The sequence below is a fragment of the Alosa pseudoharengus genome, unplaced genomic scaffold (assembly GCF_046254945.1).
Source record: "Alosa pseudoharengus isolate Yale_2024_CS ecotype anadromous, Long Island Sound unplaced genomic scaffold, YU_APseudo_1.1 YU_APseudo_1.1_scf_7, whole genome shotgun sequence".
Classification (NCBI taxonomy): domain Eukaryota; kingdom Metazoa; phylum Chordata; class Actinopteri; order Clupeiformes; family Clupeidae; genus Alosa; species Alosa pseudoharengus.
The window spans coordinates 15,000,797-15,023,390 of record NW_027468859.1 but is presented as its reverse complement, the minus strand read 5'-3'; the positions used below and the strand labels follow the sequence as shown (position 1 = coordinate 15,023,390).

General features: G+C 45.0%; 2 protein-coding genes across 3 annotated transcripts in view; both read right to left on the bottom strand.

Moving 5' to 3' along the window:
* Positions 1-752: 752 nt before the first annotated feature.
* LOC143110074 (WD repeat-containing protein 26) lies at positions 753-14,433 on the bottom strand. Of its 2 annotated transcripts, none has more exons than XM_076272901.1 (14): positions 13,807-14,433; positions 12,102-12,201; positions 9,726-9,782; positions 6,355-6,491; positions 6,002-6,099; positions 5,178-5,352; positions 4,661-4,799; positions 4,214-4,354; positions 3,777-3,896; positions 3,000-3,145; positions 2,799-2,877; positions 2,533-2,662; positions 2,199-2,393; positions 753-1,951 (listed from the first exon to the last, which is right to left on the bottom strand). In XM_076272901.1, the coding sequence occupies exons 1-14, from the start codon at positions 14,094-14,096 to the stop codon at positions 1,926-1,928; spliced, it is 1,833 nt and encodes a 610-aa protein (XP_076129016.1). In that variant the 5' UTR covers positions 14,097-14,433; the 3' UTR covers positions 753-1,925. The 2 variants fall into 2 exon arrangements, with proteins under 2 accessions (XP_076129016.1, XP_076129017.1); XM_076272902.1 differs by having other exon boundaries at positions 5,196-5,352.
* Positions 14,434-15,144: 711 nt separating this feature from the next.
* Positions 15,145-22,594, bottom strand: part of LOC143110071 (adenylate cyclase type 3-like) — a 20,152-nt gene continuing 12,702 nt past the window's right edge. Inside the window, exons 12-19 of the mRNA XM_076272900.1 lie at positions 21,902-22,177; positions 21,260-21,337; positions 17,131-17,289; positions 16,831-16,977; positions 16,349-16,465; positions 15,908-16,034; positions 15,636-15,760; positions 15,145-15,492 (exon numbers count right to left, since the gene is read on the bottom strand). Of these exons, the coding sequence (XP_076129015.1) occupies positions 15,319-15,492; positions 15,636-15,760; positions 15,908-16,034; positions 16,349-16,465; positions 16,831-16,977; positions 17,131-17,289; positions 21,260-21,337; positions 21,902-22,177 (1,203 nt within the window). The 3' untranslated portion in view covers positions 15,145-15,318. The remainder of the gene's footprint in view (positions 15,493-15,635; positions 15,761-15,907; positions 16,035-16,348; positions 16,466-16,830; positions 16,978-17,130; positions 17,290-21,259; positions 21,338-21,901; positions 22,178-22,594) is intronic.

The following is a 22,594-nucleotide window of genomic DNA, read 5'->3' as shown; positions in this document are numbered from 1 at the left end:
TAATGTGCAAATATCACAAACGGAGGAGGACAAAACGGGCATGGAAAGGAAGTCTGGGTGCTCTGCTTCCATGGGAATCACAGCAAAGAACGGTTTTCTGGTCTCATGGTGGCTGGTTTCCCAAAAACCAGAAGGCTTTATTGAAAACACTCCTGCACGATACAAAAATGGTACAGTCTGAAATTAAACACAGAAAGCACAGCCCCAAAGAGCAGCAGCAGCAGGCACACACACTCCCGTCCTACCCCACCCCCCCACACACGTATCCCCAACCCCCTATTTAAAACCCAAATCTCAGGCAATCTATTTCTAGCAAGCCTAGACTCAGATGAGCAGACTGACATGACAGGTTGCAGAGGTCTGGCTTTGAAATAAGGTTGTCGGAGGAGGTGCAGATGGAGGGTCCAACACAACTCTTCTCACGGTGATGGACAGGCTCATAGTCCAATCCCAGCTCTCCTTCAAGGTGATGGATGGATTTGAGATCCACAGAGAGCAAAGACTGACATGGACTCTAGGCAAAGGTTGGGGGGGTGTTTGGGGCAATATGGCACATGTGACTGGGGCATATGGACTTCCTGCTCCTTTTTAACTCATCAGTCTTCTCACATCAGATGTACGTCTTGTACCTTAGAGTCATATGACTCCCCACTAATTGACGTGTCAGAGAACCGTAAAAAGGAAAAGACCTGCTGTAACAACAAAACACGAAAATGCATTCAAACTATAATAATGAAAAGATGAGAAATCAGTGTGGTCATTGGCTGGTTATATTTTAATAGGATAATACAGGAGGTCAACCAAAATAAAAAAAAAAAAAGATATCATGTGAAGAAAAAAAAAGAAACTAAAATAAAAGTAACAAAATTCTCATAAAAACCGACAGAAAGTCTTTAAACACGAACGTCAGTCAGTCCAGAACACTGAACCAGAGGGAGGAGCCTGGAGGAGGTGTGGGATTCACATGGAGGAGAGGGGCTTCAGAGCACCTGCACAGCCATCCAACAACATCTGTGTGTGTGTGTGCCTGCGTGTTTTATGTCATAACTGCCGGGCAGTGTGGTTGTTTCTTGGTGTGGTGGTGTAGGGTGAAGGTTGTGAGAGGGCGCCTCCCGAAAGCTACAGCTATAAAATCATTACAGCTCATTTTCAGCCACAGCCACAGCCACAGCCACAGCCACACACACACACACACACACACACACACACACACACACACACACACACACACACACACACACACACACACACACACACACACACACACACACACACACACACACACACACACACACACACACACACACACACACACACACACACACACACACACACACACACACACACACAACACACAACACACACACACGCTGGTACGAAAAGGAAGAATATACACACACATCAACACTCACACACTTCAATAGTCTCACCATCACAAACACACTTCACCACAACCTCACTGTCTCACTCACTCTCTCACGCTCACACAAACAAATGGAAGCAGGTTTGTGCAGTTGAACCCCAAGTGAAAGGAGGGGGGTTCGGACCCTCAGACCTCAAGGGTTAGCTGACTTCTCACCAAAGCGATCCCACACAAACAAACACACACACACACACACACACACACACACACACACACACACACACAATCTTCTAGCTCCCTGCGGCGTGTGTATGTGTGTGTACATATTGCATGTCAAGATGTGGGGTGTGTTTGTGTGTCTGTATGTGACTGACAGGAGTAGTCAAGGGAACTTTCTCAGGCCCAAAGCTCCTCCCCCTTGGAGAGAGTGACACCTCCAGGCTCCACCTCCTCCAGCCGCCCAGCTCCTAAGTTGCTATGGTGATGTGGAGAATCTTGCCTCGGTTCCATTCTGATTGTTTTTGTTTGTCTCGGGTTTGGATTCAAACGAGAGCAGTCAACATCAACTATCCATACCACTGCAGCTTTCTGTGGAGCAAAGGAGAGGAAAGAAGTGAGAGAGAAAGAAGGAAGAAGGAAAAGAAAGAAAGAAAGAAAGAAAGAAAGAAAGAAAGAAAGAAAGAGAGAGACAAAAGGAGATATGAGAACCAATTATATCTTCCCAAGTCTGTTGGTCTCACAGCCACATATAAATGCAAACAAACTTATAATGAACTTGTCACTGTGTGTGAGTGTGTGTGTGTGTGTGTGTGTGTGTGTGTGTGTGTGTGATTACCGTGGAGACTGTCAAGCTCCTGCCCGTCCTGGAAAGGCGCTGGGCCCCAGATGCGCACAGTTCCGTCATCAGAGGCGCTGGCCAAAAGGCCGGGGTGTGTGGGGTTCCAGCTGACGCAGTTGACGGTGCGAGTGTGTCCGGTGAGCTCAGCGATGGGCAGCTCACCACGCCGGTGCCAGATATACACTTTATGGTCTAAGACACAGAGGCGAGTGAGTGTGCATATGGCAACGAGAGAAGGAATGAGAGTGTGTGGTCTGAAAGGTCTGAATAGGTGTTTTTATCTGTGTGTGTGTCTGTGTGTGTGTGTGTGTGTGTGTGTGTGTGTGTGTACCTTCACTGCCGCTTGCTATGAAGTCCTCGTTGTGTCCTCCGAAGCAGGAGTGTATGGTGTAGAAGCCCTGAGTCACTCCCTGGTACTTCCTCACCAACACACGGTCATGCAGGTCCCAGAGATGCACACCCTATACACACACACACACGGTTAAAAACACATCACCACACAATCAGGTTGCTCCCTGACATGCACATCCTAGGAGATCACATAAACAAAACTACACTGACAAAGACACAGACAGTTCAGAATCATTTAGTGCTCACCTGAGTTGCTACGTTTAAAAGCGCTAACCTTCCATTTCTAGACACAGTGAACGACATGATAGGGTGATCCTCTTGGACTCTGCAACACACACACACACACACACTAAGTCAGAATAGCTCTTTTTTGACAGTTTTTTGCATTTTTCCCAAAGAATACATGCAGCGCAGCACAGACACACACACACACACACGGAATCTCACATGTTTCTGTCAGTGAGGTCCTCAAAGTTGTATCCACGGATTCGCTGGTGTGTGTCCGAGGCCAGGACGGTTTTACCGTCCCCCAAACACCAGAGACACTGCACACGGACACCCTCCCACGAATCCAAAAGATTGCCGTCCAGATCCTACACACACACACACACACACACACGTTAGAGAGGTGAGACACTACACATGGACTCCCTCCCAAAAATTCTCCTACATGCACATGCAAGCACACATGAATGAGCTAGGGGTTTCACGACTACTGATTTTGACTAGTTGACACATTTTTCATAATAGTTATCGACTAGTAGTTATGTAACCGGTAAAGTGCAGGTGCTAACGATACTGCTAGTGCAGCTGTTTGCAGCAGGTGTTTCAACTTTTAGATGGTTATCCATAGTAGATGTGTTCTTACTGTACTTTAATACAGCTGTACACAACCCACATGTCATTGTGGAACCGGTCTAATTTCAGGCAATGTACTCCCATACATAAGAGTGCCTATTCCATTTAGCTTTTAGCCATTTTGTCCATGACAGCAGCACCATCTAGTCAACTAGTTGACGAAATCTCTAGCATGCCCACACAAACACACACACATACACACACAAACACGAGAGGTGAGAGGTGAAACACAACTTCTGCACAAACACAACCACACATACACATTGTAGAGCAGAGAAACCCTGCATCCACTTGCACCCCCCTGAGCAGAGCAAACTTCTGTTTTGTAGTAGAAAAAAGCACACACACAAACGCAGGTGAACTTACACACTGGTAGAACTGTCCCCTCTGTCCCCCCGTGACAAAGCGCTTGCCATCAGGGTTCCAGGCCACGCTGGTCAGGCTGTCCTCGTGGGACTGGGTCATCTTAGTGCGCAACTCTCCAGTCTGCCACCAGGGGGAGACACATAACATTAAATACACATGCAACATGCACACTTCCAATCCCACACAAACTTAAGTCACACAGACAAAAAGTCTATTAGGCGGCTCTGTTCTCTCTCTTAAAATAGGGTCAGTGTCATCATTCGCCTGTTATAACTGCCAATTTAGTACATTGACCCCACATGTAATATGTAAAGGATAACGGCCACACAAGGTGTTGCATTAGATAAACATGCTGGATGATGTGGAGGGCATTGAAGAGACACAGATGTGCGTGTGTTTGTGTGCACAAGTGTGTGTGTGTGTGTGTGTGTGTATACCTGTACATTCCAGAGCCAGAGTTCAGAGCAGTCGTCAGGTCCGCAGGCGACCAGGTAGGCATCATCCGGACTCCAAGCCAGGTACGACACCCCGTAGGCGTGTCCTTCCAGAGTCTTCAACAGCTTCAGCTGCTGCGTGTGCTATCAGAGAGAGAGCTGTTACCAATACTGGCCTATCAGAGAGAGAGCTGTTACCAATACTGGCCTATCAGAGAGAGAGCTGTTACCAATACTGGCCTATAAGAGAGAGGGCTGTTACCAATACTGGCCTATCAGAGAGAAGGCTGTTACCAATACTGGCCTATCAGAGAGGGGATTTACAATCACTGGAGTGGGGCCTTACCACTACCAGACTTTACAATGAAAAAGGGCATTTGAACCGTGAGTGATGGGGAGTGAGTGTATATCAGTACAAGAACTTTGTCTGTGTATGCTTGTGTCCCTCACCGGTTCCACCTCCCATATGATAACAGTGGTGTCTTTAGAACCAGTAGCCAGTTTGGTTCCGTCATTGGAGAACTTGCAGAACCAAACTTCGTTACAGTGTTCTGTCAGGATCTGCTGTGTGTAACATGGGAACTGCTTCCTGTAATACACACACAAGAAAAAGAGAGAGAGAGAGAGAGTGTGTTAGTTTAATGGGACCATGGAGAACATTTTTCTCCATAGGCTTTTGCTCACACCAGTGTAGTAAATGAGGCAATAACAGCAGCAGCAGACAGAGCATCACTCATGAGTGAAGCCACAGTAGGCTGAAGAGGAAAAGATTAGGCACTGTCCTGTCCACACGAGATGCTTTTTTTCTGCCCCAGGCATTCGCTCTGTCCTTTCTCTACGCCATGCTGTGACTAGGGAAAAGTTAGACTGTTGCAACATGCCTTGTGTTTATTTTTGTGAGGCAAAAGCAGAAGACGCAAGGTGTGTGTGTGTGTGTGTGCGCGCGAGCAAATTATTAAAATCACACCGTGTGTGTTGGGCTGACCTGCTGCAGACGTGGTCCAGCAGCAGAGAGACGGAGTCCAGACTGCTGTCTAGACGGGTGTTGTGGTAGAGGCAGCGATCTCGCTGCTGCTCCACCGCCTGACGGAGGAGAGTCTGCAGCCGCCGTGGGGGCAACATCACTGAGGGGGGCAGGAACGCTACACACACACACACACACACACACACACACACACACACACACACACACACACACACACACACACACACACACACACACACACACACACACACACACACACACACACACACACACACACACACGTCAAGTGAACATACATATTTTCTGTGAGATTCAGTGTGAAACTTAAAAAGAATATGCACAATTGGATGAGGCTGCAGAAGTGTGTCTATGCATGTGAATCTGTGTGTGAGTGTGTGTGTGTGTGTGTATGCCCTCTGCAGCTTGTCCAGGGGTGTAGACTGCAAAGTGAGATGAATGGCTTGCTGAATTTGAACGCACTTTGGGCTTTAGACTCAACATGCTACTTATCTTGTTCTGGAGTATACCACTCTGTTGTTAGCAGTGCGATGTGTGACAGTATGTGTCTTTACTCGCAACTTGTCCAGTTGTCACCAATGTGGTACAGTAATGTCCTGTGTATTAGCCGCATTGTCTATAAGCCGCAGGACAGTGTTTTATGCAAGTTAAAAGAAACAAAACCATATTAATACATATTAACTGCCCCCCGTGTATTAACTTCATAGCTGAAGAAATTTTGCAAAATCAATGTATAAGCCGCGGCTAATAGTTGGTAAATTACGGAATGTGTGTACGTGTGTGTTTACTTTGCAGCTTGTCCAGTAGTCGGCAGCGTGACGCGGCTCCTTTGCCCTCCCACTCTGCTTTGGCTCTCAGGTCCTCTGCGTGACTGCACATCAAGTACCTGTCAATCATACAAAGGCAGCCAATCAGATCGACCAACCACTAAAACTACTGTATGTGAATGACATATAGGCAGCCAATCACATCAGCTGGCCTGCAAAACAAATGTAGATGTAGTTGTTGCTCGACTGATCAAGGGTTACTGATTATAAATGACAGGTGATCAGATAGGCCTGTCTCAGGTTGCTTCCAGGCTAGTTTGAGGGTTATTGATGATCAGTGAGGGTGACTGATTAATCTGACTGGCTGGCCGTACCCGCTGAGGACGTGGATGCGGTCTGTGTTGTACTTGAGGGGTGTGAGCTCGCCTCTCAGCACCTGCAGAGCTTCCAGAACCTTCCCGTCCTCAAGGAACTCCAGATACTTCTGCTGTAGGAGCAGGAACTTCATCCGCTGAGGAGGGGGGGAGGGGGGAGAGGGGGATGACTTGAATCAGATCAGCCAACAATAGTGAGACTGATAACACCACCAGTGAAGCAGCTTTCTTAACACCTGACCAGACCTGACCAGACAGTGTCGTGTGGTGTCGTGCAGTCTGCTGTGTCCACTCAAAGGTTGGTCAACTACTCTTAGACTTCTGGACGGATTCAGTGAACTTCTCATCAAAGGACCTTATCTGTTCTCGAGTTAGTACACAGTCCTGGCTGTGCAAATAGGATACAAAGTAGTATGACTGAGACATACAGAAATCGAGCCAATCAACATGCAGCTTCAGGAGTAATGATGGGAGGAGTGGAATCCGATTGGCTGCTGTTGAGCTAAGAAATCAGCAACCTTTGGCAGAAAGGCAGACTGCATTTTTAAGGCTCAGCTGGGCAGGGCAGGGCTGAGCGTGTGTGTGTGTACATCAGCTCCGTCCAGCACTGCTCTGGGAGGACCGATTGTACCAGTGGCTTGTGGCAATGTCTTATCTGAGTCTGTCAGGTTTGACCCACCCTACGGCCAGCCCAGGCAACGATGACCAGACAGACACACACACACACACACACGTGCACACACACACACACACACACACACACACAAATCCAAATTTGTGCCAGGACTGAGTATACTCACACCACAGAACACAAGAACATATGCATACCACTACACATGCCAGAAAACAGCACCCTGAAATTATGACAACAACATGGCTTCAATATCCCCCAAACACTTCTAAATTACCTCAGACATCCTCACCACCTTGAAAACAGTATACTATGCTTCTTTCAGTCATACTATGGTTCGATCATCACCAGAGTGATAAATAGCATACTACGCTTCTACCAGCCATCCTATGGTTTTAAAAGCCTCTAACCCACAGTATGCTTTCAACATCCTCACCGTACTAATAAATGTACGAGGCCTAAAACAGTCACCACACTCCCAACGTGCCTAATAGCCACACAAACCATTACAGAGAGACACCCTTTTCAACACTTGACACTTTTTTTGGACAACACTGTGGTTCTTAGGATTGCACGACTACTGTTCTTGAAGCCACATTGTGGTTCTGTAGCACCACAGTTCTAAGGGCCACCCCCATGCTTCCCGTTTGCTGTGTTTCACTTACAACCGCTACAATATCTAACTCTAGCAGTGTGCTTCTTACATGGCATGCTAAACATCTAGCGATCCTCCTGCATACTGGCTAAAGCACCAATACCACAACACCATCCCCACCACTGGAGACCCGGCCTCTGTCCACAACACACAACAGGTCAGTAACCTGCAGATAAAGGTGAGAAAAAAACACCCCATGGCCCGTGCTCTGGGTCCCCATGAACCCACCCCCAAAAAAAAACCCAGCGCATGTGTTCGGCCTCTGTAGCCTTCAATCAGCCCTCTAAGCAGCCCTGTGGAGCAGAGCAGCTAGGGGAAAGGTTAATCCTAAGCCTAGAGGTTAACCCTAGTTCTAACCAATGACCTACATCAGGGGAATCTCAATCCTGACACCCCATCCCCCCCAAACACACACACACACACACACACAGTGTTCAACATGTCATCTAGTTCCCATCTGTCCATGACTGAAGTCAGCAGCACTGGCTGACAAGCTTTCTGAGAATATTTCAATGACAGCAAGTTCTATCAGGCCTTGAAGCTGGGGTTTACACAAGCAGAGTTTCTCTCTCTGTGTCTGTGTGTGTGTGTGTGTGTGTATACACATACAATACATTGCTCAGTCTGCATTACATTCCTTGGTTGAGAGGAAATTAACTGTGTGTGTGTGTGTTAGGGCTTTCAGATATAACATCCGGAGTATACAGTATGCAGAGGTTTGTCAAACGGAGGTCCTACCCTTCGGATGATTCAGATATGATGCTAACCTGCGGACCTTATACTGACCTATGTGTGAACGACATACACGCACATTAAGGAATCTCCATGTGGTTGTCGAGTGAGGGGTGGGGGCTTGAAGAGTTCACAAGAGGCGAGATATGACGCAGAATATATGCGGCCGCTGTCACAGCTGCTGTTTGTTTACTAAGTGTATGCATTATGTAGGCTAAAGAAGAAAACTCTATTGTGTAGGCTAATACTTGAAGTAGTCACGTAAGTGCACACTTGAAATTGACCTACAGTATGTGTATGTGTGCTTCGAATAAACACATTTATCTGTTTTCAACGTTATGTAGCAGAATTACTTGGCTATGGAACCCCAAATCTGGTTTGCGTTGGAGAGAGCATGCACAAACTTTATGGTACCAGCCAATTCAGTAGGCTAACTCCAGTGAAGTGGTTCGTTTTTTCATGGTTTATTTTTCCAAAAGCATCCTCTCCCCATGTATCTATTGCATTTACGTAGTTGGGTTTTCTTCGTTTTCATTTTCTCTAGGCATATTTATGCTCAACAAATATCAGCGAGCTCAGCAGTGAGGTCATGAGAAGGCTATCAATGAACAGAAAACCGACCGTGTTGGCTAACAATTTATTAAATACTCCTGTTATTGTCGTCAACGACGTCGCTGTAGGCTACTGCCTTTTCAGCGCCTTCTGCTTATGATGATTTGGTCTTTTGAATTCCTTTGGCCTTGCGATGCAGTTGTAGGCTACATGAACGTGTCTCTTGCCATTCCCTTCATGTGTTCTATCACAATGCGGTCTGCCCTCATGGACAGTAGCTCCGTGATGTCAGTATCTTTCCAGGTCGGAGATTTTCTGGACAGCACTATGCCACTCCATCATAACACTGGCATTTAAGTCAGATTTAACCACATGGACGCACGAAAGAAACTTCACCGACACGCACTCTCACTATGATTTTTAACCGCATGTTCTACGCTTCGTTCAGACACAGCACATTTACATAATGTCCGGAGGAAATACTAGGGGGGGGGGGGAGTAGTAGAACAACCGGCTAAGTTTGGACTTCCATATGACCGTTTATGATATACGGCCCCACCGTTTAACATCCGCCACCTCCGGTCTTACACGTATGTCTGAAAGGGCTTTGTGTGTGTGTGTGTGTGTGTGTGTGTTTGTTTGAGAATGTCCATCAGATATGTACAAAAAGAATTCTCTCTAACAATTTAGGGCATACGAGAAAAATCATTCCAAAACCGAAACAGTGAACGGTTCCAGTGACAAACACACACCAGTTCCACAAACTGCTTCCTGTGTGTGCATGTGCATGTGAACACTTACCACAATGGCGTTGGGTGAGTGCATCAATGCTTTCAGCTCATTCAGATCATTTTCAGCCTGTGTAACAAAGAGCAGAGGACAGACAAAAGAGAGTTCAGTATTACACACACACACACTTTGCTCACAGCAACACACACCACATATCCACAAAGAGCTTGGCAGAAGAGACAAAATCACTGTCCAGCAGTTTCTCCCAACATATCCACATGACAGAGTAACACACACACACACACACACACACACACACACACACACTTTCTAGATGCTAATGAACAAACTAGGGTTACCTATTGCAGCTGAATTCTTATTTTAAATTGCATCTCTGATCATCCTATTTTTATTGGGCTAAAAAGTGTGATGTTGCTCCAGTCCTCGCTGCCTTCCAAATTGCCTGCTTGCCTGAGGCCTGAATTGGCATCAGACCTCGGCCAGGCTCTGCTAAGCCAACATTCATTATGTTCACTTTGGTCTGGGTCTGCTCCACTGAAGATATCAATAGCAAAGCTGCCAATATTAAGATGGCAAGTCTGACTCCAGAGTAGAAAAGCCATGTCATTATTCTCAGCAAAGACCAATGCAAATTCCTGCTCTGTTCTCCAAGAATTTACCCATGCAACCTTTGATTAAAAAGATTCACACAAACCATTTGTTTTGGCTTCCTATGATTCAAGGGGCAGTGATGTTCTCAATGTGTTGTTGCCATAAAAGTTAACCAGTAATAAAACATAGATTGTGGGACAAACATATAGCTTAGTCCAGATGTATGTAGCTGTTTTTGCCAGCTACAGCAGGACAATAATTATGATTATGAAACCATAGTAGAACATTGAATTTTAAGTTGCAACAACCAATTTCCATATTTTTAGCATAATTTCTTGTAAAACAAAACAAACTAAAAGCCCTCTATTTAAAACTAAACAATAGTTATGAAACCATGAATTCCTCAGATAGCAAGAGGCTGGTGACCACTTTTGGCCCACTGGGGCAGATCTGGTGGTCAGCTGGCGTTTCGCTCGTCAGTTTTCCGGCGGTCCACTGGCGGGTTTACGACAAACGCCCCACTGTTGCCTATTGTGCCCCAAACACTTTGTTTATTTATTCAGTCATACATTTTCCTTCATTTTAATAACATTTTATGGTTCTTCCTAATATTCACAACAAGTTGAATTAAAGGTGATGGTGGTCCAACGGCAAGCCACTGGTAGTCCGATATCTACTAATCTGATTTTGCGCTCAGGGTCATGACAAATCCTTACAATGATAATCTCAAGAATTATCCTTACTTTATCATAACATGCAATAAGAAGATGAGTGCCAACTATTGAAGTAAGCTAAGCAACATCAATCAGAGCATTCGCTGCCATTGGCATTAGCAACCTTACTAGTCAAGATGTGATTGCTCATGGCTGTCTGTAGATAGAAGTCAACTAAAACTAGTGACAAATCTATCACCTTTGTCATGCTTGTGATTGCATCAATTTTTGACACTTTCAAACCAATGACCAGGGTCGAGACGTAGTTTTTTGACTAATGTTCAACCCTTCATTTGTCAATTCAAAGTCAGTTTACACAGCTTAATCCCGGGTCTTGACAATTCAGATAGGATGGGTCACTCACAAACTCTTTGCATAACAATTATCAGACAGGCTGGGTGTGGGGTTGTTAGCCACCCAAGTGAAGCTATTCACTTTGAAATGGACCCTTGTCTCACACAAAGAGTTAGACAACATGGGTTTACCCTTCCAGACATTACATCAACCTGGGTTGAGACCTGGTCCAAGTGCTAAGTGTTGCCAGGGTAAACATAGCTAGCTCTCCCTTAATTAGAGGATGTGCATAATGTGCCTTCATTATGGACATCCACAATCAACCTATTCACCCTATCTACAGTAGCTTTATAGTTTCAGGTAAGTTATGGCTAAAACCCTGCATGGGGAAAACAGGACATCTCTGAACTAACCTTTACCCTCACCACACCCCTCAACTAGTAAATAATCCATAATTATTTACACAAATAAACAGACACACATACAAAAGTAGTTGAAAACACAAATTTAGACACCTAAACCCTGATATAATGGGAAACACATGTTTATCCTCTTTCCACTCCAAACACACATACACAGCCTCAAACCATAGACAGACAGACACACAAACACCATCCAAGATGCAATCCATAGATGATCTAACACACATGAGCACACACAGCCAGTCTTCTATCCTATGAAGCAGATGCGCGCGCGCGCGCACACACACACAATCCCCTCTAAACATAACAGCCATATTCATGTGCACACAAACACACAAATATGGACAGCCACATACAATGACACACAGCCAGAAAGACAGAGACAAAAAAAACACACACACACACACCTTATCCCACTCTCCCTCCATGATGTGGTTGCGGAACTTTGTAGCAGATGGGTGCTCCAGTCTGCAGCCCGACTCTTGCATCAACAAGTCCACCGTCTGACTGCAGAGGCATACAAAAGAGAAAGACAGAGAGGGGGGAAACGGGGGGGCACAGGGGAGAGCGAAAGGGGAATGGAGAGGAGGGAGGAAAGCAGCAGGGATGGAGAGAAAGACATGGACAGAGGAAAAGACACAAATTCATAGGTGGTAGACGGGAGGGGGAGGGGGATTAGAGAGGAAGCCAGAGAGATGAGCACAGACAGTGAGAGGGAGGAAAGACAGGAAGAGACAGTAGTTCAGTAATGTGTTAATAACACAGATACCTCTTCACTGCAGCATGTACGCAGACACCATCACCCCCTCTCCACACACACACTCACTCATGTCCTGCAATTTGGGGAGGGGGGGCACCCCAGCACAATGACATCATCGTCAGGTATGGGAGAAAAGAGTGGCGCAGAACGTTTTCCTCTGACGAGACAACGTCGTGCTGCCTCTAGGTCTTGCGATCCTTGTGCATCACCATCATCACGCCAGCACCGGATCGGTGCCGGACCTCGCGGAGGCAAGCCCGAAATACCGAATGCAGACACCAGCTATAATTAGTTTCACCCTCACGCTGTCGGTAATGTGAAACAGCTGGCTTAGCGTGCTGCATGAAACCGTATAAACGCACGAGACCCTTGGGGGTTGGGATGTGTATTAAATATTTTACTCCTGTTATGATTAAAAACCTGTCGCATACAGTGGTGTCGAGTAGTGCAACGAGTATGTTTCTGGGCACTGAAGTGTGTGTGTCTATGTTAGTGTGACTTTAAAACAGCAGAAGCCACCGGGACTCGGTCCAGAACCCCTAAAAGGCCCAAATGAAGCGAGGGACCGGACAGGGAATTAGGCACGACACCAAAAGCCTAACAGCCCGAGAGTCGCTGGCTTACAGTCACCGTTGAAATGTCCGTCATGCTGCAAGGTTGATCGAGTTCCACTGCATCGAAGCTCAAACAAAAGCAACCCTTGTCATGGGAGAAAAAAACCAAAACAACCACACATCGTTTCCCTTTTCTACGCTTTTCTGCGCCATTTGTTAACCCCCGCAGTGCTTTGAACATGGCGCACTGTCACCATTTGTCTGTGCACGGCACAACACAAAACTACATCAGGTTATGTTTCAAAATGGGTTGTGACAGCAATCTGTGATTTATAGTCTTTATAACCTTCATTTAAATATGGATTCCAGCGAAGCTAACTCGCTAGGTAGGTGATGTAATAACCTATCAATCTAGCTAGCAAAGCAAAGCCATCTTTAATTTTGAAGACAGCTTGTCCCAGCTGTGTGGCCCGACGTGTACTTTAGTCTTGAGCTTGTTATAGGACATTTTGAGGTGTTGCGTTTGTTTGCAAGGATCGAGACTGCTTCGTTAGCCTGCTAGCTAAGTTAGCTCTGTATTGTGCAAGATGGACCCCATCTTCCCTTCCTTCAGCCAGCAGCCAGAGCTGCCCCCTCCCCCATTCCGCTGTCACACGCAGCAGAGAAACAACAATTGTCACCGTCCTGTCAGCATGCCAATAATCAACAACAACATATATTTATATTACGTTATATATACACACATGACACTACTTGTCTGATAGGTTTAGTGTTATTTTGTGATGACAGTTCACTTACTTGAGCCCTAACCCGTGTAGATGTTGCCCTATTAGTCTGATCACATCTTCCTCGGACTGTGTTAGACGTTTCTTTTTCTTAATGGAGCCCACGTCCGAACCCGATGCTGTGGAGCTACCACCCGGTCCTGTCGCAGCTACGTTATTGGTACCGCCGCTGTTCCCGTTGTTTGTGCTGGAAATAAGCCCGTTGGAGTGAGCTCCTCCGGCCGAGGAGGACTCTCCGTTCTGTGCGTTGTTCAAGCAGGAAAGGTCCGATTCCTGTCCCTGTCCTGATCCGTTGGACTGCATGTTTGTGCCGAGATTACTGACGATGTTTCTGTTAAAGTAAATGGCAGAGGATGCCTGAGGATGTGTCGTCGATGAGAGTCCTAAAACAACTGCAGAAAGGCCCACTGTCCCAGTTGAAGCCCCGGGCTCTCCTGCTCCCTCCGCCGCCGAGGCTCGGTGTTTCTTCCGCGGGGGCGGCGACGCTCCGCCGGTGTCCGAGTCGGAGGAGGAGGAAGCGGAGGCCAGAGTTTCCTCACCAAGAGCGGCCGTGGTTAGACGCCAGTGAAGCCCGGGGATGGGAAAGGAGATGTACGCTCCCGGGATCCAGCGCTCGTCGCCCTGCTGGAAGGCGCTCAGTCTCCACTAGGCTTGCCTGTCTCTCCTGTTCTGTTGTTGTTCCTCCTAACAGCTGCAGCCCTAATGGCGTCCAGACGCGCTGACGTCACCGGAAATTCCTACAGTATCCTTCTTCCGGGTAAGTAGGCTGCTATCACCACTAGGTGGCGTGTAACGACCACTTTTTCAGAGAGAAAACAAATTCAATTCAACACACAATTCAACAATAACAGCTGAATACATCCAGAAGTGCTACAAAATACAATCTTTTATACCTTCCTAAACAACATGAAAAATCCGTTTGACAAGAAGACCCGATGATGATCCTTGAACTGTGTTCTGAGGCCTATGCATGTGGCAGGCCTCAGAGATGATTGCTGATAAGATTGCCTAATAATGCCAGTGAGACCAGTCAAATAATGTGACTGCTGGAGATACCCCTTTCTTCTGAGTGTGCCTCGAAGAGAGCTATTTACTTTGCATACAGACATTGAGATTGTGTGGTTTCAGATTAGAGGCAACAGTAGCCTATGTTGACCAAGGACCAAAGTCTACCTCACCCACACACCTGCAACGTTGGACAACAGAGAACAAAGTGTACAATGTTTGTTTTAAAAAATTTTAATCAATTTTAAACTTCAGTACAAATTCCAGAAATTACTACATCTAAAATAATACAAAACCTGAGCTTAGTAAAGGCCTAGAGACAGGGAAGTTTATATTTGTTGTGTGAATGATCTGCTTCTATGCCCTCTTCAAGAGATCTCTAGAGAATATGGATGTTGAACTGCTGAAGTCATTCTAGATATGCTACATACAGATGTAATGAGGAATCATTATCTGGGGAATGCAATGTGTAGCCTATGTTATGCTTGAGTTTATGTGTTAGTGTGTGTATGTGTGTGTATCAGGACTGGTGCAGGACTTGGTGTGGCAGTGTAGTTGTGAGGCCATTAGTTGGGGTGTCTTTGCCCTTCATGAAGAAAGTGAGGAGCTCTCCTTTCCCTTTCACAAAGATGGGCCCTCGCCTCACAAATCGGAAGCCATACTCCTTCAGAATGTCGTAGCAATCCTCTACCACCTGGGGGAGACAGAGGTACACAGTTAAAAAGCTTCAGAACAGCTTGAACTGTAGGTGCATTATGGAGAATATACATGCATCTCTTTCTCTCTCTCTCTCTCTCTCTCTCTCTCTCACTCTCTCTCTCTCTGTGTGTTTATTACCTGAATGTTCCCCATCACACCAGTAGACTCCATTCTGCTAGCCACGTTTACTGTGTTGCCCCAGATATCATAGTGTGGCTTTCGGGCTCCAATCACACCAGCTAACACTGCCCCTTTATTCAAGCCTGAGGACGGACACACACACACAGCAGCTAGCTTAGATTAGCTTAAAACACAGTGGAAAAAACACTTCACACACACACCGTAATAGTACACACACACACCACTAACAGACTGTGCACATGTGTGCACAAAAATATAAATTAACTAACCGATGCGTAACATGAAGCTGTTGAAGGATTGGTTATTGAGGTTGGTAAGAGTGACCTTCATGGCCAAAGCAAAGTCTGCCAAGTCTGCCAGGTGTTGCCATCGCTCCTTCTGAGACTGCTCATCTTTCTGTAAAGTTCAAGAAAAGTGTAATGCTAAATTATAGTGTCATTTTGGATTAAAGAGTAACATTGTTGTAAAGGGTAAAGTGAGGCTTTGGTGTAGGGTTATGGTGTTATTTTTAACTTTCTTGATGGGGCTCTAGAATACTTGGGGATGTGGGGTATGTGGGGATGTGGGGTACCCTGATAGGGATGTGGGATATCTTAATGGTGATGTAGAGTACCTTGATGGGGCCCTAGGGTACTTTAATGGGGTACCTTGATGGGGATGAAAGGTACCTTAATAGGGATGTGAGTTACCGTGATAGTGATGTGGGGTACCTTGGATTTGTTGTATCCGTTGGTGTTGCTCTCTGGGGTGACTCCTGATGCTGCCATGTAGGTGCTGCCAATGGTCTTGATCTTAGTGATGCTGAAAAACTCAGGCCTGTCCAGTAACTATAGGATACACACACAACACACACACACACACACACACACACACACACACACACACACACACACACACACACACACACAAACACACACACACACACACACACACACACACTAAGAGTCAAAATCAGCACACAGACACAATGAGTACAAGCACACAAACACATAACTCCCCTGTCCAGTAACTATAGGACACACACACACACACACACACACACACACACACACTCACACACACATAACACACAAACACACCTACACACACACATGCAAACACCCATTTACAGACCAAATACATACAGTACACACACACATTTATGCACATGTGCATACACACAGGTTACATTAAAGCCATCAGGAGTACTCACACTGTCAAAATCTGAGATGATCTCATTGAGGATGCGCAAGCACTCAATTCCCCCATTGTTAATGCCCTCCTCAGTGTAGAAGTCAGCGAAGTTAGGGATGGATGCAAACATAACGCCAATCTCATCATAGGACTGGCTATATAGCTCCTACACACACACACACACACACACACACAACCACACTAAGTTAGAAGTGGGTGAAATTATATATTACCATATCACTGGGCTCTGTACAGCAGCTCCTGCATAAGCACACACACACACACACACACACACACACACACACACACAGATACATACTTCGTCTCTCTTTTTGGCGCCCAGGAAGTGCTTGGCCACATGCTCGGGCAGCATGTTGATGACAAGGGCCTCGTTACAGCGGCGCATCTCGGCCACCTGCTCCTTTTGGTTGCGTACCTCGACCCGCCACACGAAGAGCTTGCGCGTCTGACGCTCCACCTGATGGAGGAAGAGAGACGGTGGGGGTAAGGAGTGGGGCGGAGGAGGGCGGGGTAGGATGGAGGTGTGGGGAGAGAGAGGTGGGGGTAAAAAAAGAGACATGGCAGAGAGATAGAGTGACAAAGTAGTGGTGTAGTAGTAGGTTAGGTGAAATGAGAGAAATGAGGTTAGAGGGAGAGAGTGGAGAGAGGTAGAGGTACAGTACAGTATGTGGAGAAATTGGGTGGAGGTAAAGGGGAGGGGGAGAGAGAGGGGATATCGGTGTGGGGAGAGAGAGGGTAGAGGTACAGAGATAGATAAGAGAGAAACAGCGGAGAGAGGACAAAGATAGAGAGAGAGGTACCGGGAAAGGGAGAGGTTATATAGGGCTATATCGTACACTAGGCACAACCTGGCGCCAAGTGCGACGCAAGGCTTGTTCTTATCTTAGACCCAATTCAGTGATGGAGTTTTTCGTCATGCACTCCACTTCAATTGATAATTGCGCCCACAAGCTTGTCAATTACAAAAATAGGTCTGGTCAAGCACATGATCCAGAAATAGCTATCTTACACTGTAACTGCCATCAGTTCATTAACATGTTTTGTGGCCTACACATTAGGTTTTATTCATGTGGTGTGTAATTTCAGTACAGTTATTGTACAGTTGTATGTATGTGTGCATTGTGATGTCTTAATGATAATGTTCTGAATAGCTTGGGGCGGAACTAATTTGCATACGCTACCCATGGGACCCTTTTTGGGGAGACACTGAGATAGAAAAGTTCTGCGATGCAGCGTGATAAGCGCATTCCACAAGGAAATGTAATAACAGTAACTTTTAAGTTTAGTTACTACATTGGTTTTGTAAGAAATGTGTTGTAGAATATGTTGTGATGAGATGTGTTGAAGATTCAAGATACAAGATCTGTTTTTAGCTCCTTTTGGTAACAAGCTGCCAACGAGGTACGTTGAGAATGTTTACAAGTTTTAGCTAACTTAGCCTGATAGCTTGCTGTGTTAATACAATGTGGTTGCTGCAAGCAGCTGTTATAAGTGTTGTTTTATTGTCAGTTTTCACGGGATTGATGGTCGACGATGGAATAAAGATCACCCTGTTTTTTACTCAACATCGTTTGTCTGCGCGTTACTGGGGAGCTACATACACCCACTAAAAATCATTACACCACTGACCAAGACAAACCTGGTCTATAATGAAAAGTGCATATACGGTACAGTGGTGAAGATGCACTGTCACGAGATTTAAGCAGCCCTTAGCAATGAGTCCCAGGCAATGACTCATTTTCAAGATGAATATCCTTAGGATATTTATTCAGTCATTCAAACATTATTGGGGTTAGTTTTGTTTTTTCAGGCTATGTTTTCAATTGTAGCCCCTTGTCAGTCAATAGTGAAAGTACATAACTGAGTGTAGAACTGTTTTGTTATTGCCAATGAGAACACAAAATTAGTTTCAGTTCAGTTTGCCTATGACTTCAAATAATAGATGAGTGCCTTCCTTCAGATGCGCTAACTGTCAAAATACAGACATGCAGTCTGAAGTTGCGTTGCTTGCTCTTAAAGGGAATGAAAGAAGTCACTCTCATTGGTTTAAAGGATATTAATCCCAAAACACACCCATGACTGAATAGGAAACATAAGAACAACCCTTTTGAACAGGGGCGCAGGAGATATTTTCAAAGTGAGGGGGACCAAATTGTGAGCTAAAACCCAGATAGTGAAATCCGGCTTCCAGATATCGGACCACCACTTCTGACCCACTGTCGACAATTATAATATTTTACACTTGCCAGAATATTAAGATGATAACATTGATTGTTTAAACACACATGATTAAATAGTTAGGCTTACTTAAACTGTCTAGTATAAAGTTATCAATCAAATTATCTAATCAACATGCACTCTCCACTATGTTTGTAGTCAACATTTATTGATGTAATGTTAGAAAATGGCTTTACAAGTTGCCAGGACACATGGTAAATTTAAGGAAATTAACAGACAATTACAATGATTTGCAACTTACGTTGCCCTATAATCAACTATTAGTATTAACAACATTTTAACAATATCCAAATACATTGAAATAATTAAAATATGTGAAACTATCTCTTCGATTTAGGCTAAATCATTTCCCCATTAAAAATAGGCTAGCCATGCTGTCATGCTGTCTGACATATGGGGGAAATTGATGCCTATTGCATTTCACATTGCCTGCGGATGTATAAAATATATGACAACTTACATTGTTGGCTCTCTGAAAAAATGTTGTTATGCTTTTCTTAATTTTTCCTTGTTGTACGCCCCTGAGCTTCAAAGACCTCCTCACGTCTTAGCTGTGACAGGCACAAGTAAGATAGCCTAGCTAAATTCTAAGCTAACTTTTACTGTCTATGAGGGATTTATGCACCAAGATAACTCAAGTAAGTTAATTGTGTCTTGTAAATTATGTCTGAAATAAATGTTTTAGAACTTGGTTTGGTTAAAAAGTTGGTTATTAAACATAATAGCTAACCTTGGGATGAGCAGGAGACGGTCTATGAAAGCAAGCCAGGTTTAGTTTATGATGGTTGTTAGTAGACAAACTGATGAAACATTTCAGATATCCAACTGTTACTAGCAGAGCGAAAGTGATATTGTGCAGTCTAGATGGCTGTGGATAGTAGTGCTGTTAATGAGAAGTTGTATTTCACCTAGCGTATACAGGCTATTATTTAGAGTGTAAGGCTTTTTTTCCTTATCAAAAGTGAGGGGGGTGATTGCCGTCTCTCCAAAACGGCGGGTCTCATATCCCCTATATCCCCCGTGCCACGGGCACACCGGTGCCTGGCCTCTGATCACAAAATCAAGCCGTTAAATCAGCGACTGTGGACCGGACACGCCTTAAAGGTCTTTAAACATTATGGGCCCTATCATGACATTCTAAAGCGCATCGTCACTCGTCAAAAGTCTATTCAAATTTAGTAGGATGTCCAGTTCACATTGGGAGGGGTTTCGTTATCAAAAAGTGAAGCGCATGGCGCAACAAGGTGTTCCTAGGTTTTTTAATCAGTCATATGGGTGTGTTTGGGGCATAACATCATTTTAAACCAATGAGAATGACATCATTCCCTTTAACGGCGCAAAGTGTGATATGTCAAATAAATGCATCGGTATTTTGGCATTCAACGGCGCATTTGAAGGAGGCTGCTTGCGAGACCGTATGGAATAGTCATTCTTAAACCATGCTTTACTAAAACCTAGCATAGCCTTCACGCATTTCCACTCGTCTATTATTTGAACTCATTGGCAAAGTGAAACTAACTTCACCAAGGAGTCAGTCAACGACAAGACAGTTATATGCAGTTACTTTCACTATTGACTGACAATGGGTTACCACCGAAAACATAGGCTGGAAAAAGCAACACTTGGACGTGCGCTGGTATGCGTTCATTAATGATAGAAGGATGGTGCGTGCACCTGCCAATATGTCTGTTGACATGCGCTCTTAAAATAGCATCTCGCCATTGACTTCTGACCAGGTTTAGGTGGTGTATGATAGCGATTTTTAGACAACACGCTAGGACCCTCCATAGGTTGTTAATTGCCACACCCCTGGGCGCAATGCTTAAAAAATAAACGTGCAAAATACCGAATTCAACGTTGCGCGGGTGAAAAACGAACTTTACGCCATGCGCTGGTGCCCAAAATACAGCCCCAAGTCTCTGACCAAACATCTCAGATCACTAAAATAGAGCCCATAAAGAGGATCAAGATGAAGAAACCCACTGCCTAACTTTCTCACATGCCTACACACCGAAAAAACACTCAACATAGCCCAGTAAAGTCATCTTGTTTTGACTAAAGTAAGTTACGTAACAGTATAGTGTCAAGTTTATGTGTATGTGATTGTATGTGATTGTATGTGTTTGTATGTGTTTTAATGTGTTTTAATGTGTGTGTATGTCAGAGTGTGGTTATCTCTGGATACTTACGTGTCGGGAAAAGTAGTAGAGACTCAGCATCATGATGATGATCATCACTGTCATCAAGTACTTAGAGGGCACCACAGACTGCCTACATACACACGCACACACACACACACACACACACACGATAATCCTGATCATGCAAGTACTTAAAAAGCATCTTAGAACTCCTACACGCACAGACACACACACACACACACACGCACACACACACACACACAAAATGATGATGAATCTTATGAGGTACTTGGTAAGGAACCCTGAACTCAGACACTTATGCAAACATACAGACATGCAACACACACATCTTCACCACAATCAAGTTAGTAAGATCACCTTAATATCTACACCCCTCCATACACACACACACACACACACACACACAAAATTATTAGGAGTCTTTTGAGGTACTTGGTAAGGAATCCAGAAGTCTAGCTCTTACTCAAACACATGCACAGACACACATAAATCTCTTCACAACAATGAAGTTGGTAGAAATCATCTCAATATTTACACCTTAATACACACACACAGAGACATGCAAATATTTTCACCACAGTAGACAGTAGTAGACACACACACATATTAAGTTGGAAAGGCCTCTCTCATCCAAATGGCTTTCACTCTCCTGTGACAGTACAGGAGTGCGTACCTGTAGTCCAGGTAGCGGATTAAGTCATAGACATCGTAGATATTCCTCCAGCTGTAGATGTTGACGGCCCCAGTCGCCACGACAACCAGCAGCATAAGGGCCAGTTTGATCAGGTGGCTCACCTGCACCAGCATGGTGGTTGCCACGAGCAACAGGATGGACATGAAGCTATAGTGTTTAGGGTATTCTGCGCATCCTCCATTGCCTAGAAACCCCAGTGACACACCGGAGGTGCTGTTCAACCGGACGAGGGAGGGTGGCACACAGCTCAGCTGAAACACACACACACATACACATCCAAATATGCACAACACACACACACACACACACACAAACACACACACACACACATCCAAATATACACAACACACACACACACACACACATCCAAATATACACACGAACACACACACACACACACACAGATTACAATATACACAACACACACTCACACACACATAAATGAACAGACTCATATACTCAGAAGAAAGGCAAGAGTAGAGTAAAAAGAATGACAAAAGAGAAGGAAGAAGAAAAGACTGAAGGAAATGTCCAAGGTAGCCTACAGGTTATTTCATCCATCGTTTCGGTTTTCAGTTTCTCTTGCCAGTCTTGTTTGTGTCTTTGTCTATTTCCCTATGTCACTGTGCTGTATCACCCAGTAAAACCCCTGTATAGATGCTACAGTT

What these genes read in the sequence shown, in the direction of transcription:
- LOC143110074 (XM_076272901.1), bottom strand. Translation starts at nt 14,096, where the DNA reads ATGCAGTCCAACGGATCAGGACAGGGACAGGAATCGGACCTTTCCTGC. An exon ending in TCTGGCTCTGGAATGTACAG is followed by an intron (nt 3,897 to 4,213) that starts GTATACACACAC and finishes CCCTGGTGGCAG; the next exon opens with ACTGGAGAGTTGCGCACTAA. An exon ending in GGGGACAGTTCTACCAGTGT is followed by an intron (nt 3,146 to 3,776) that starts GTAAGTTCACCT and finishes GTGTGTGTGTAG; the next exon opens with GATCTGGACGGCAATCTTTT.